Genomic DNA, 16,009 nt, shown 5'->3' on the forward strand with positions numbered 1-16,009 from the left:
ATAATGATGGTTTGTTTTGAGGAAAGTCAGAGAAAAATAAAGGGCTAATATTTTTTTACCTTAAAATGGTGTTTAAAAATTAAAAAAACTGCTTTTATTCTATCCGAAATAAAACAAATCAGACTTTCTCCGGAAGAAACAATATTATCAGACATACTGTGAACATTTCCTGAATCTGATAAACATCATTTGGGAAATATTTAAAAAACAAAAACAAAATAAATCAATCAAAGGGAAGCTAATAATTCTGACTTCAACTGTGTATGAATATTACTATTATTTTTAATGCTTTTACACAGTTTTTGTATCAGTCCAAGAAAACCAAGCATTCACGATCGATTAACCGGTGGAAAATCTTCTTTCCTACTGCTGGTTCTGTGTGCACAAGAAGCATCAACACTCACACAATCCCACATGCTCTGTAGACCCACAGAGATGCGCCTTTTGCGCCAAAAAATGCATCAGACTGTAGTTTCTGAATCTCCTAAAATGTCCAGGACTCAGGTTTTACTTTTGCTTTCTTATTATGTATCCAAAATTAAATTCACTAAGTCATCTGTATGCAGTTTTGCATCACCTTTTCACAGCTGAGTGCGCACACAAGCGCAGGAGAAACATTAAAAGATTAATCAATCAATAAACGACTCGTACAGTATACTGGCTGCAAAATATCTACTCTTTTTATTCCTGTAATTATTATCATTTTTAGCAATAATGTGTTTTTTTAATCCTTTCTTTCTGTTATTTAGTTCTCATTTGCTGTATATATTATTGATTTAATGATGTTAATAAATCACAAACTTTATACATAACTAAAATGCTTCGGCAATGCTCTACAATATCAGCAATGTTAAAGAGAGAGAGAGAGAGAGAGAGAGAGAGAGAGAGAGAGAGAGAGAGAGAGAGAGAGAGAGAGAGAGAGAGAGAGAGAGAGAGAGAGAGAGAGAGAGAGAGAGAGAGAGAGAGAGAGAGAGAGAGAGAGAGAGAGAGAGAGAGAGAGAGAGAGAGAAGCCTTTACTTAATAGCATATAAGAGAAATAGTGGATTTATTTTATTTCAGCAACCTTTTTAATAACTTTAACCCACTGAAAAGAAAAGGGACTATAGCAGTGTCATAATAAATGAAAAAAATAGTTTTAAATCACATTATTTTTTTGTTTGTCGCATGTAGTTGACCATTATTTATGTGCTGTGGGGAAAAGGTGCTTCAATCCGACTACCACTGCAAGCATATTACAAACCTGTGGGAAGCTCCGTTTAATCAGAGCAATAGTTGCATTAATAAATGTTAATCTGGCCTACTACATGCTGAAATATTGATTGACAATTCTGTGACTATTTACTCGGACATTACATTAAAACTGAAATAGTTAACATTAGCTAAACATGAACTAAACTCACAATGAAAACTACTAAATATTAATTCATCTCAATGTTAAATGCTTCTTCTTATAAATAATTGTAATAATAAATTATAAATATTATAGTATTTCTGAAGCAAAAGGGGTCCAACCCGGTACTAGTAAGGTGTACCTAATAAAGTGGCCGGCGAGTCTATATTATTCTGACTATTATAAGTCTCACCTTTTGTACTTTATAATTTTTTGCAATTCAATATGTTTGAAACGTTTGTTTTCTATACAATAGGTTAATACCCAATATTGTATTGGTTAATATACCTGTAAAATTAAACTTTTTTTGCAGCTCAGGTCAATAACTGGATTAAAACTTCACTAATGAGCACAATACAGTGATGAAGCATAATGATCATGCAGTAATTAGGGATGTAAAGTGTTAGGAATCCTGAAGTGTGTAAGTGTGGCAGTCAGATGCAATAAAACAGCACAATCAGAGGTTTTATTGTAGATTTGCGCAGTTATAAATCACCTACAGCTTCTCGGTGAAGACAAAGGTGTTTTTTACCGCGCTCTGGTGTAAAATCCTTCCAGGCTCGTCCTGTCAACATTATGCAGAGCTCTGCAACCTTCAACAATTTCCCAGCATCCCATATGAGACCGCAAGCAATTAATACGATAGCATCTTCACGGCCTCATAACCGGTAAATAAAATAAGAGCAGTGTTTTCTGTTCACTTCTCTAATATTTGAGGGAAGAAGAGGAGGAGGAGAGGAAGAAGAAGAGAAGGGGAAGAAGAGGAGAAGGGAAGAAGAGAAAGGCACATGAACACCTGAGCAGGAGTTGTGCTTTTACACACTCATCTCTACAGCTACTGTCAATATACAGAGACATAATTACTAGATTAATTACACATCATCATAATCATAAGAAGAAGATGAAGGAAAAGAAAGAAAGAGGAAGAAGCTAGAAAGAAAAAAGAAAGAAAAGACGAAAGGAAGAAAGAAGAAACAGAAAGAATAAGAAATAGAAAATAAGAATAAGAAAAAAAACAAAAACAAAAGAAAGACAAAAACGAACAAAGGAGAAAGAAGATGAAAGTAGACAAATAAAACAAGAGTAAAGACAGAAAGAATAAATAAAAAATAGAAAGAATAAAAAAGAAGGAATGAAGAAAAAGAAGAGTAAAAAGAAGAAAGAAGAAAAGAAGAAAGAATAATAAAGAAGAAAACAAGAGGAAAGACAAGAAAAAAAATGACAAAAGGAAAGAAGAAAGAAAAAGAAGACAGAAAGAAAGGAACAAAAAAGATTAAAGAAAAAAGAAAAAAGAATGACAAAAGGACAAAAAAAAGAAAAAGAAAAAGAAGAACAAAGGAAAAAAGACTAAAGGAAAAGCGTAGAAAAGAAAAAACAAATGAAAGAAAGAAGTAAAGTAGCAAGTAGACAGAAGAAAAAAGAAAAAGAAAAAAACATAGATAGATAGATAGGAGTCAAAAAGAAAGAAGGAATGAGAATAAATAAATAAGAAAATACAAAAGAAAAAAGGAAGACAGAAAAAAAGAAGAAAGAAGAAAAGAGACTAAAAGAAAAAGAAAAAAAGAAGTAAACAAATAGAAAGAAAAAAGAAAAAGAAATAAGACAAAAGCAAAGGAACAAAATAAAAAAATAAAGAAAAAAGACAAAAAAGGACAAGGAAGAAGTTAGAAAAAAATAAAAATAAAAAGTAAAAAAGTAAAGTACAAAGAAATACGGAAAATGGAAATAAAAATAAAAATACAGAAGAATACAGAAGAAAAAGAAGAAAATGTAAGAAAAAAAGAAAAGAAGAAGAACCAGAAAAAGAGGAGAAAAAGAAAAAAGAAAACAAAAGAAAAATGACGAGACAAAGAAAGGAAGAAAACAGAAAAAAGAAGAAAAAATAAAGAAAAGACAAAAGGACGAAAGAAGAAAGAAAAATAAAGAAGAAGAAAAAAGGAAGGAAGAAAAATAAGAAGAGGAAACACTTATGATGATGATTATTAAGCGCTGGCATTTTCTTTAGCAAAATTAATGTCTGACAGGTGATGAATTGATCAGTTTGTGTGAAGCGGCCGTCAGCGACTCAAAACAACAAGAATCAGTCAGAGATGCACACACTCCACACACACGTCTGACATGATGATGCTTTCCCTTTAATACATGATCTCACACACACACACACACACACACACACACACACACACACACACACACAAACAAACAAACACACAAACAAACACACACACAGGCCTGAAGCTGATCACAGGAAGGATTTGTGATTTATGAGGATGCAGAGTTTTACTCTCGCTCTCTCTCTGTAAGTATGTGCGACTCCAGCAGAGCCTACAGGAAGAGCTGCCCGTCTGATTTATGCCCACCTGGGCTTTATGAGAAGTGGCACACACACACACACTATACACACAAAATTATAAACACACACTCACTATTTAGCTGCATACATATAAACGCACTATACACACACACACACACACACCCATACCCATGCATGTACATGTACACAAAAACATACCCTAACCAATGTATTTCACATTTGCAATAACGTAGACAGCGCCCTCTAGTGGATTTGCCATCAGAAATGTACGACAAAACGAACCTTAAATAACATTACAGATTTAAAATGTAGACAGCGCCCTCTAGTGGACTTCAAATCTGAAATGTGCAACAAAATGTACCGTAAATAACATTTAAAAATTAGCAAAAATGTAAACAGCGCCCTCTAGTGGATTTGTCATCAGAAACCTGCAACACAACATACTCCAAGTGATGTATTTCAGGCTCTCAAAATTGTAGAAGCGCCCCCTAGTGGATATGTAATCTGAATTGCACAAAAACAGACCCTTACTGACGTATTTCACATTTGCAAAAAACATAGACAGAGCCCTCTAGAGGATTGGTCATCAAAAGCATGCAAAAAAAAAAAAAACATACCCCAGGTAACATGTTACAGATTTGTCCTCTAGAAAACTTGCCATCAGAAATGTATGACAAAACTAACACTAAATAGCTTATTACAGATTCAAAATGTAGACAGCGCCCTCTAGTGGATTTCTTATCTGAATAGGCAACAAAATGTACCCTAAGTAACATTAAAAATTAGCAAAAATGTAGACAGCGCCCTCTAGTGGATTTGTCATCAGAAACGTACAATAAACAAAGCCTTAGTATTGTTTTACAGATTCGCAAAATGTAGACAGCGCCCTCTAGTGGATTTGACATCTGAAATGTGCAACAAAAACAACCCTTAGCAACATATTAGATTCTCAAAAACGTAGACAGCCCCCTTTAGTATGATAGCCATCAGAAATCTACAACAAAATAAACCTTTAGTAGCATAACAAATTTGCAAAAATTTAGACAACAACTGTTTTTTTACATCAAAAAACTTACAACAAATCAAACCATTAATAACAAAGTACATATTCAAAATGTTAAGAGTGCCCTCTAGTGGATTTGTCACCTGAAATGAGCAACAAAACAAACCCTTTGTAACATTCCAGAAACTCAAAAACTTAAACATCGCCCTCTAGTGGATTTGTCATCAGAAAGCTACAACTAATCAAACCTCAAGTAACGAATTACAGATCCACAAAAACTGAGACAAAACCACTTCACTGCACAGCTCTTCCAGACATTAAAAAAATGCATCAAAATCTTCCATTGACACCCTTTATCAACCCCACAGCAGCTCATGCTGTAAAACAGAGTAACCTCCAGCTCTTACCATGGACTTGGTGAAGGGTCTCGCGAGGCTGAAGAGCAGCGTGAGGAGCCACCAGCTGCGGTGGATGGAGGTGAACATCATGTTTCCGGGATGCAGAGCGTTGCAGCAGATGCCGTGCGGGGACATGCGGCGGTGCAGCTCACTGGAGAACAGCAGGTTGCAGAGTTTGGCTCGGTTGTAGGCCAGCAGAGACCAGTAGTTCTTCTGTGGAGGAGACAGCAGATCCAGATCCAGATTCCCACACGAGTCCAGCAGATCTGTGAACCTGCACACACAGACAAACACATTCACACTCTGACAATACTGGGTTTTTCCACAGTCGTGCCAATGAAGCAATTCTGAATCGAGTTTAGTTACTTACTGAAATGAATCAAACTGACAATTTAATGTAGTGAACTGAAGAAGTAAATTGAACTGAATGGAGTTTAAGTGTAGAGAACTGAAATTGAATGAATTAAAGTGAACTGAATTGAACTTATTTGATGTGAACGTAGTTGAGATGAACTGAACTGAATTGCATGAACTGGAGTGAACTGAACTGAATTAAATTAAAGTGAAGAAGTGAACTGAATTGAACTGAAAATTAATTAAAGTGAAATTAATGTAATGCATTGAAGAAGTGAACTGAACTGAATTGGGTGGAGTGAACTGAGGAAAATTGAATTTAACTGAATTAAACTGAACTGAAACAAAATAAATTGAACTGAATTGAGTTGAACTGAACCTAATTGAATGAACTGAATTATTATTATTATTATTGAATCAAAATTAACTGAAGTGAACTGAGCAGAGGTGAATTGAACTATTGTAACTGTGAACTGAATTGAATTCAAAATTAATTTTAGTGAACTTAATGCAGTGAATTGAAGAAGTTAATTAAACTAAATTGAGTTAACTGAACAGAACTGAATTGATTCAAACTAAACTGAAATTAACTTAAACTAAATTGAATTTGAAAGAATTAAAGTGAATTTAATTTAAATTAATTTAATTGAAGTGAACTAAATTGAAGTAAACCGAGTAGAGTTGAATTGAACTGAATTGCATGAATTGAAATGAACTAGATTAAGTTTGTGAATAGAATGGAATGGAATTGAACTGAACGGATGGGAACTGAAATGAATTGAAAATGAATTGAAGTAAACTTAATGTAGTGAATTAAAGTTCATTCAAATGAGTTGAAGTTAAGTGAACTGATTAAATTGAAGTAAACTGAAGTTAATTGAATTGAACTGATAATTGATTTAGATTAGCTTTATATAGTGAATTGAAGAAGTCAATTGAACTGAATTGAGTAAAGTGAACTGGATTGATATGAACTGAAGTGAACTGAAATAAACTTAATTGAACTGAATTTAATTTACCTGAACTTAATTTAATTTAATTGAAAATAACTGCATCAAACTAAATTGAATTGAGTTGAATCGAACTGATCTGAAATGAATGAATTGAAGTGACCTGCATTGAGTGAAGTGAATTGAAGAGAACTGACCTGATCTGAACTGAAGTGAACTAACAAACTTAATTGAAGTGAACTGAGTAGATGTGAAATTAACTGATTTGTATGAGTTGAAGTGAACTGAATTAAAATTAACTTAATTAAATTGAAGTTTATTGAGTTGAAGTGAAGCGAACTGAATTGAATGAATTGAAGTGAACTGAAGTTAATTGAGTTGAAGTGAAGTGGACTGAATTGAATGAATTGAAGTGAACTAAATTGAAGTGAACTGAGTGGAAGTAAAAAAAACTGAATTGCATGAATTAAAGTGAAGTAAAACTAAAATGAACTCAACTGAAGTGAACTGATCTGAATTGATTTTAAGTGAATAGAAGAGAACTGAACTGAACTAAACTGAATAGCAGTGAATTGAAACAAATCAAACTGAAGTGAATTAAATGAAATAGAGTTGAACTGAATAAAAGAAAACTGAACTGAACTAAAATTAACTGAAATGAATCAAACTGAACTTGATTGAGAAGAGAACCTAGCAGAATGATGTTGAAGTGAATTGAAGAAAACTGAAGTGAACTGAAGTTGATCAACTATGTTAATCAACTATGACGACTTCTGCTACGGAGAAACACAAATGTGAAAAGGCTCCATGAAGTGACATCGCAATATTTTTATCCAAGGTTATCAGACCATCAGAATGGTATTTGCCTAGAGCGGATGGAGAAATGAAGTAAATGAGCTCTGGCAGGCTCCGGCTCCGGCTCCATGCAAATCAAAGCTGCGACATGATGTTCTTTAATTGGCTCTGACGAAGCTGTTAAACGCCAGATGTTTGACAAGCCCCCGAACGCAGACGCTGTGTGCTTGTGTGTGTGTGTGTGTGTGTGTGTGTTTCTTCTTCATTATGGGCTTTACATGAGCAGCGATCAGACGTGGTGTCGCTGTCCGACTGTTTGACATCAGACATCTCTGCTCCGGTAAACAACAACAACAACGACAACAATAACATCTGCAGGAGTCACGGTGGGAAAACACTGGAGACTGGAGGAGCTCCCAAAACACCACAGATCAGATCGGAGTTATTCATCTTCATGCTCTTAACACAGAAATCAATAACATTTGGGGTCAATCGTGTCAACTCTGTGAAGATTGAATACATTATCCTGATATATTCAAAATATTGTTTATTTGATTTAATACACAAGGCGAGGCAGTGGGTAGCACATTCGCCTCACAGCAAGAAGGTTGCTGGTTCGAACCTTGGCTCAGTTGGTGTTTCTGTGTGGAGTTTGCATGTTCTCCCTGCCTTCGCGTGGGTTTCCTCCAGGTGCTCCGGTTTACCCCACAGTCCAAAGACATGCGGTACAGGTGAATTAGGTTGGCTAAATTGTCCGTAGTGTATGAGTGTGTGTGTGAATGTGTGTGTAGATGTTTCCCAGAGATGGGTTGCAGCTGGAAGGGCATCCGCTGCGTAAAAACTTGCTGGATAAGTTGGCGGTTCATTCCGCTGTGGCGACCCCGGATTAATAAAGGGACTAAGCCGACAAGAAAATGAATGAATGAATTATTTAATACACAATTATTTATTTTGTTATTTTATTTTATTTGTTTATTAAGTTTGATTGTTTATGTATTTATTGTGGAATAATTGTGTTTTTGGTCAACCCTGTAAGGATTTAATACAAGATAATTTTCCTGATAGATACAAATTATTATTTTTTATTTAATAAACAGGTATATATTAATGTATGTATTTATAATTAGTGTAAAATGCACTACAGAAATATAATTTAATTATATTTATTTCAACTTAATATTCCTGTTTTTTTAATACAGAAATCAATAACACTTAGTGTCAATTATGCGAAACCTCTCAGGGTTGAATACAGGATCGTTTTCCTGATATATTTTAAATATTTATTTTTTTAATTTAATTTAATAAAGAAATATTTATTTAATTTGTTAGTTTTATTTATTTATTCATTTCTTAATTTATTATCATGTAAAACAATCTAATTAAACTTTAATTGAATTTCAATTTAATTAAATTTATTTCACTTTAATTAAATTGTCCTGCTTTTACACAGAAATTAATATCAGTGTGTGTCAATTATGTCAACCCTGTCAGGAATGAATACAGGAAAAATTTTCCTGATATATACAAATTACTATTTTCTTTATCTAAATTATTAAACAAATATATATGTATAAATAAATATCTAACAAATATCTTTTTTTATTTATTATTTGTTTTATTTGTTTAGTTTGTTTATCATTATGAAAAGCACTTTACAAGTAGACTTTAATTAAATTGAATTTCAATTTAATTTTACATAGTAATCTATAGCATAGGGCGTTAATTATGTCAACCCTGTCAGGTTTGGATACAGCATTGTTTTCCTGATATATTTAAAATATATATTTTTTAATTTAATATAATAAAGAAATATTTATTTATTTAACTTACTTTTTAGTTACTTAACTTTTTTAAATTCCTAATTCAATTTATTTCAATTTAATTATTTCAAGTTTTTTTAAATCACCAAATGTCACACATTTTATTTTATTTTGATAGCAATGCACCACGCAATTAATTTTATTTTTATTAGCGTAGCACCACAACACGATACAATTTATTTTTTATTTAATTTAATTTTACTTATTTTTATTTTATTTTATTTAACTTATTTTTAATTTAATTTATTTAAATTTAATTTAATTTATAAACAGAATAGGCGACAAAGGGCAGCCTTGGGCTGTAGCGGGTCTGGTTTGGCGATTTCATCTCTGTTATTCGCAGATGATGTTGTTCTGTTGGCTTCATCGAACATGAACCTTCAACGTGCACTGGAGCAGATTGCTGAGAATCAGCTCCTGCAAGTCCAAGGCCATGGTGCTCCATGGAAAAAAGGTGGTTTGCCATCTCCAGGTCGGAGCAAAGTCCTTACACCAAGTGGAGTTCAAGTATCTTGGGGTTTAGTTCGAGTGTAAGGGAAGGATGAAGAGTGAGATTGACAGGCGGATCGGTGCAGTGGCAGCAGTAGTGCGGTCGATGTATTGTAGTGAAGAAGCTGAAAGGCAAAGCTCTCAATTTACTGGTTAATCTACGTTCCTGCTCTCACCTATAGTCATGAGCTTTGGGTCATGGCCACAAGGACAAGATCTCTGATACAAGCAGCCGAAATGAGTTTCCTTCGCAGGGTGGTAGGGCACACCTTTATGGATAGGCTGAGGAGCTCTGACACCCGGGAGGATCTTGGAGTAGAGCCTCTGCTCCTCCACATCCAGAGAAGTCAGCTGAGGTGGCTCGGGCTTCTGTTTTGGATTGCTCCTAGACGCCTACCTAGGGAGGTGTTCCAGGCATGTCCCACCAGGAAGAGGCCTCGGGAAAAACCCAAGACACGCTGGAGGGACTATGTCTCTCGGCTGGCCAGGGAATGCCTCAGAATCCCCCTGGAGGAGCTGGAGGAAGTGTCTGGGGAGAGGGAAGTCTGGGGAGAGGGAAGTCTTGGGGTTCTCTCCTAAGACTGTCGCTGCAACCCGGCCCCGGAAAAGCAAATGAAAATCATTTAAATTAAATTAAATTAAATTAAATTAAATTAAATTAAATTAAATTAAATTAAATTAAATTAAATTAAATTAAATTAAATTAAATTAATAATTTAAACTAAAATAAACTTCAAGAGCTCTGCATAATTATTTAAGACACATTTTATGCTCCACTAAAAAAATAAGATATATCACATTTGCAATGACACAACCAACATACAAACAATATTTTCTAGCATTTATCCGAACTCTCCCAGTAATAGTTTAGCAGCTCCAGTCTCCCAGTCTGTCATCATCTCGGCCCAGGATAATCCATAGGCGCGTCCCTGCAGAGGCGTCAGATACACAAATAGTCTATTTCCAGCGCGGAGGAATGAAAAGGTCAGGTCAGCCTGGTATTTAATAACTGCGGCTGCGGCTTGAAAGAGACTGAAGCATAAAGGCGATGATCGGTGTGTTTTTCAGAGGTGAGTTTGCACTATCACTGTCCTCTTGTCGGAGGAAAATGTCAGTAAAGCCGCGCTGCAGAAACAGATAAACACACATTTAAGCTTTAACACCGTCCCAAATATAATCTCCAGCAGGTTAGAGGTCAGACCAGGAGCGCAAAAAGGCCACGCATTAAAGCCGGTGGAACTGATAGAGATGAGGAGGATGGAGGAACTGTGGATAATAAAAACACACTGAGAGACTCGATGGAGGAGTTCCTGCAGTCACATGCAGTCAGTGATTTTACTGTTGGTGAATCGGTTTTTCATGCGGGGCTTGTTAATCTAATGGAGCTCATCGAAAATCTGCTTTATTTAATAATCATGCTTTCTTAACTTCAAGAGTCGCCAATCTGTACTCCACAAATACTGTATTTTACAAGGTTATTGTAAACGTTTCAAGAATAAAACATTTTATGAAAATAAAGTCATTGTCATACAAGAATAAAGTCGCAATATTACAATAATATGTGAATAAAGTCATAATATTACAATTACATGTGAATAAAGTCATAACATTACAATTATAAAGTCATAAAATTATGTGAATGAAGTTGTAGCGAAAGAATAAAGTCGTAATATTACAATAATAATGTTGCAATAATACATAAAGTCATGCTATTGAAAAAAAGGTCTTAGTGATACGAGAATAAAGTTAAAATATTACGAGAACAAAGTTGTAGTGATATGAGAATAAAGTCGTATTTTTTTCTGAATACAGACTACATTTTAGCAGAATAAAGACGTGTGGATACGAGAACAATGTCGTACTATTACTTTAATAAAGTTATACTGATACAAGAATTGAGTCGTAAAATTACATGTATTAAGTCGTAGTGATATAAAAGTAAAGTTGTAATATTATGATAATAAAGTCATAATATCACAAGAATAAAGTCGCAATTACACATCAATAAAGTCATAATATTACAAAAAATCAGGTCTTAGTGATATGGGAATAAAGTTATAATATTACGAAAACAAAGCTGAAGTGACATGAGAATAAAGTCGTAATATTCATTCTTTTTCTTTTCAGCTTAGTCTTTTTATTTTTCTGGGGTCGCCACAGAGGAATGAACCACCAACTTATCCAGCACGTTTTACGCAGCGGATTCCCTTCCAGCTGCAACACATGTCTGGAAAATAAAGGTTGTAATATTATGATAATAAAGTCACAATTTTATGAGAATAAAGTAGTAGTGATACAAGAATATAGTCATAATATTACGAGAACAAAGTCGTTATACAAGAGTAAAGTCGTAATGTTACAAAAATAAAGTTGCAATAATAGATGAATAAAGTCATCCTATTAAAAAAATAAGATCTTAGTGATACGAGAACAAAGACATAATATTACAAGAACAAAGTCGTAGTGATATGAGGATGAAGTCGTAATATTATGATAATAAGGTAGTAATATTATAAGAATATAGTTGTAGTGATATGAGAACAAAGTTGTAATATTACATGTATAAAGTTGTACAATTATAAAAATAAAGTCTTATTAATATGAGATTAAAGTCATAATATTACGAGAACAAAGCCGTTGTGATACAAGAGTAAAGTCATAATGTGACAATAAAGTCGTATTATTACAGTAATAAAGTCGTAATATTACATGAAAAAAGTCGTAAAATTACAGTAATAAAGTTGTAATATTTAATTGTAAAAACTCAAAATAACAAAAATAAAGTGTTATTAATATGAGATTAAAGTCCTAACATTACGAGAACAAAGTCGCAATATTATGAGAATAAAGTCAAAATATTACAAAAATAAGTTCTTAGTGATACAAGATTAAAGTAATAACATTACGAGAACAAAGCCGTTGTGATACAAGAGTAAAGTCGTAATGTGACAATAATAAAGTCGTAATATTACATGAAAAGAGTCGTAATATTACAGCAATAAAGTCGTAATATTATATGAAAAAGTCGTAATATTACAGTAATAAAGTTGTAATATTACATGAAAAAAGTCGTAATATTACAGCAATAAAGTTGTAATATTACATGAAAAAAGTCGTAATATTACAGCAATAAAGTTGTAATATTACATGAAAAAAGTCGTAATATTACAGTAATAAAGTTGTAATATTACATGAAAAAAGTCGTAATATTACAGCAATAAAGTTGTAATATTACATGAAAAAAGTCGTAATATTACAGCAATAAAGTTGTAATATTACATGAAAAAAGTCGTAATATTACAGCAATAAAGTTGTAATATTACATGAAAAAAGTCGTAATATTACAGCAATAAAGTTGTAATATTACATGAAAAAAGTCGTAATATTACAGTAATAAAGTCGTAATATTACATGAAAAAAGTCGTACTACAGTAATAGTCATAATATTAAATGAAAAAAAGTCGTAATATTACAGTAATAAAGTCATAATATTACATGAAAAAAGACTACCCAATCATTCTGGAGGACCATGTGACCCAATGGATCAAACATTGTATCCCGAGGGCAGTGGTGTGTATCAGGACGATAATGCAGCAATACACACAGAAGGACTGGAGACAGTAGATAGAGATAGATAGAGTGGTCTGATAAAGATAAAAGTTAAACATCTCCTATGGCCTGCACAGTACCCAGATCTAAACATTATTGAGCACTTCGGGCTGTTTTGGAGGAGCGAGTCAGGAAAGTTTTTCCTCCAGCAGCATCAGTAGTGTCCTGAACACTATTCTGAAGAAGAACGGCTCAAAATCCTTCTAGCCGCTGTGCAGGACTTGAACCTGCCACTTGATGGTGTATTGAGGAGCTACACCAATGAATTCCTGTGCTCTAAAACCAGGTGCTTCAGTTTCATTGTCCAACCCCTGTATTTTTTGCAGTGTCCTCAATATCAATCCTGTGCATGTTCATCATTAAAATACAGTGTATAGAATTACTGAATATCTGCATACGTCTGCAGGAATGATGTGAAATGCTGACCTGTGGGACTCGGAGGAAACCACCACGACCCGTGCCGGAGCCGAGAGCCGCAGGACGTCCTGCAGGAGCTGCACCAGGAGGAAGTGGCCCAGGTGGCAGATCTGAAAGGTGGATTCGAACCCGTCCTCCGTCAGACGCCAGGGCTGTGAGCAGACGGCAGCGTTACACACCAGCACATGCAGAGGCCTGAAAACACAGAAGGAAAACACTCTTATTCTGAAGTACAACATAGACAAACTATAAAAGACTACAATTAACAAATACTATAAAGATTTTAGCCAGTTTGGTTTTGCTGTAGTGAATACGGAACAAAAATTTAATCTGAATCAGATTAAGACGCGCACATGATGAAGTCTAGTTTATAATATCAACTGCTTTATCTGAAACATTAATTCCTAGTTGTTCTATCCATTCCATTTTAATATTCTCTAGTGTTACGTAACGGAATGTCATAATCAAGTAGTACATTTTGCAAGGCCTTTGTGGTGTACAAGGGTCTTTAAAATTAAGTCCAGTCCAGATTCAGCAGGCATTTGAGGGAATACAGAGCACTGGGTCTGAAGAAAGTGATGAACCTGGAGGTATTGAAAAAAGTCTGATTTTTTTTAAAAATTCAATTTTTTACTCATGTCATTGAAATTGGCAAAAAATATTATCTCTACATGGAAGTATGCCCAGGTCCTGCCCTCTCTTAAAAGGTAGTGTAATTTTTTTTTTTTAAGAAAAGTTTTATTGAATTAAAAAGCACATGTATACAGCTGTATTTTGCTTGCTTTGACACATTTTAATTTTTTGGTGTGGTCAGAGATAAAATTGGTAAATCCTTAATTTTGATCCCTGAGGAGTCATGTAAAATAAAAACTAATTGCGACAACCCATTTGCTCATGCTCATTGAGCAAGCTCATACACAACACACACACAAGGTGAAATGAATGAGGAGGCATGTGGACATAACACAAAATCTAAATCAAGTCATTTTAGGATGCAAAAGTCAAATGTATGCATATAAAACATGTTTTCCCAACAACAATAGTTTGGCTAGTGAAAATAGCAAGAGGCTAGTAATGTTGGAAATCTACTAGCCACAGTGGCTGGTGATCCAAAAAGTTAATGTAAAGCCCTGTATACAGATATTTAGGTTTGGTTTTGCATTGAAGGACGATGCAAAATCAACTTTTACGCTTAAATAAACAGGATTTGCTAAGAAACTGGGATGAAAAGATCTGTTCCAACCCTCTATGATCAGCTGCAGCTCAAGAATGAGTTTGACCATTTTAAAACGAGAAAAGACAGTAATAAAAATAAAATAAAATAAAAAGCCGTTTAAATTCATAACCAACTCAGCTATAAACGGCAAGGTATACGTGTTTTAATTGATGTTATTCTGTTATTTTTGTTAAAACCATGCAAACTGTATATGGTTTAATCTTGGTCAGGACACTCTGGTAAAATATTTTTAATCTTATTGTGCTTTTGTCCATGGCAAAATAAAGGCATTAATAATAATAATAATAATAATAATAATAATAATATATAATAATAATAATAAATATAATAATAATAATAATAATAATAGCAATAATAATAAATATAATAATAATAATAATAATAATAATAATAATAAATATAATAATAATAATAATAATAATAATAATAATAATAATAATAAATATAATAATAATAATAATAAATATAATAATTATAATAATAATAATAATAATAAATATAATAATAATAATAATAAATATAATAATAATATTAATTATTATTATTATTATTATTATTATTATTATTATTATTATTATTATTATTATTATTATTATTATTATTATTATTAAATCTTTTATAAACAAAAGCAAAACACACACACACACACACACACACAAAACAAAGCAGAGCACAAAAACAAAATATATATAAAAAAAGGAAAAACTATGAACCACAAACAACACCAAAACCCATAAAGACCAACACCAGAGTAAAACGCAATCTACACTAAATGAATGATTTTGAAGAATTATTTAATTGTAATTATTTCCTGAGGTCAATTGTTTCTCCATCATCAGGCAGAAGGACAGAGGTGTGTGTGTGTGTGTGTGTGTGTGTGTGTGTGTGTGTGTGTGTGTGTGTGTGTGTGTGTGTGTGTGAAGTCCAGGCGAGATCTTTGGTTTGACAGAGTCGCTCCATTGGTCCCGAAACCACAGCCATACAGCAGAATAATCTCAATCCACCCCACCAATTTTTAATTTCTTCCATTAGAATTAATTACGAGGCCCACAGGCAATTTGTGTACTCCATATTTAATACTGCCTGCACTATTAATTAAAAACTGGTTGCTGGAAAATTAATGGAGGAATTGTTATGCCCCTGTTTTAATGAGTCTTCTCTTTGACATTAAAAAAAAAAGTACACTCCACATTTCCCTCCAGGTTCTGTGCGGAAATCAGCGTTGCGTCGGT

The 16,009-nt window shown here is 33.5% G+C and overlaps 1 protein-coding gene across 4 annotated transcripts in view; it reads right to left on the minus strand.

Annotated features, from left to right (window-relative positions):
- The window catches only part of wwox (WW domain containing oxidoreductase), a 345,467-nt gene that overhangs the window by 232,993 nt on the left and 96,465 nt on the right, over positions 1-16,009 (minus strand). For 3 of the 4 annotated variants that reach the window (NM_200913.1, XM_073941921.1, XM_073941920.1), the window contains 2 exon segments: positions 5,116-5,380; positions 13,550-13,735. In NM_200913.1, the coding sequence (NP_957207.1) occupies positions 5,116-5,380; positions 13,550-13,735 (451 nt within the window). 4 annotated transcript variants of the gene reach the window in all.

The sequence above is a fragment of the Danio rerio genome, chromosome 25 (assembly GCF_049306965.1).
Source record: "Danio rerio strain Tuebingen ecotype United States chromosome 25, GRCz12tu, whole genome shotgun sequence".
NCBI classification, from domain to species: domain Eukaryota; kingdom Metazoa; phylum Chordata; class Actinopteri; order Cypriniformes; family Danionidae; genus Danio; species Danio rerio.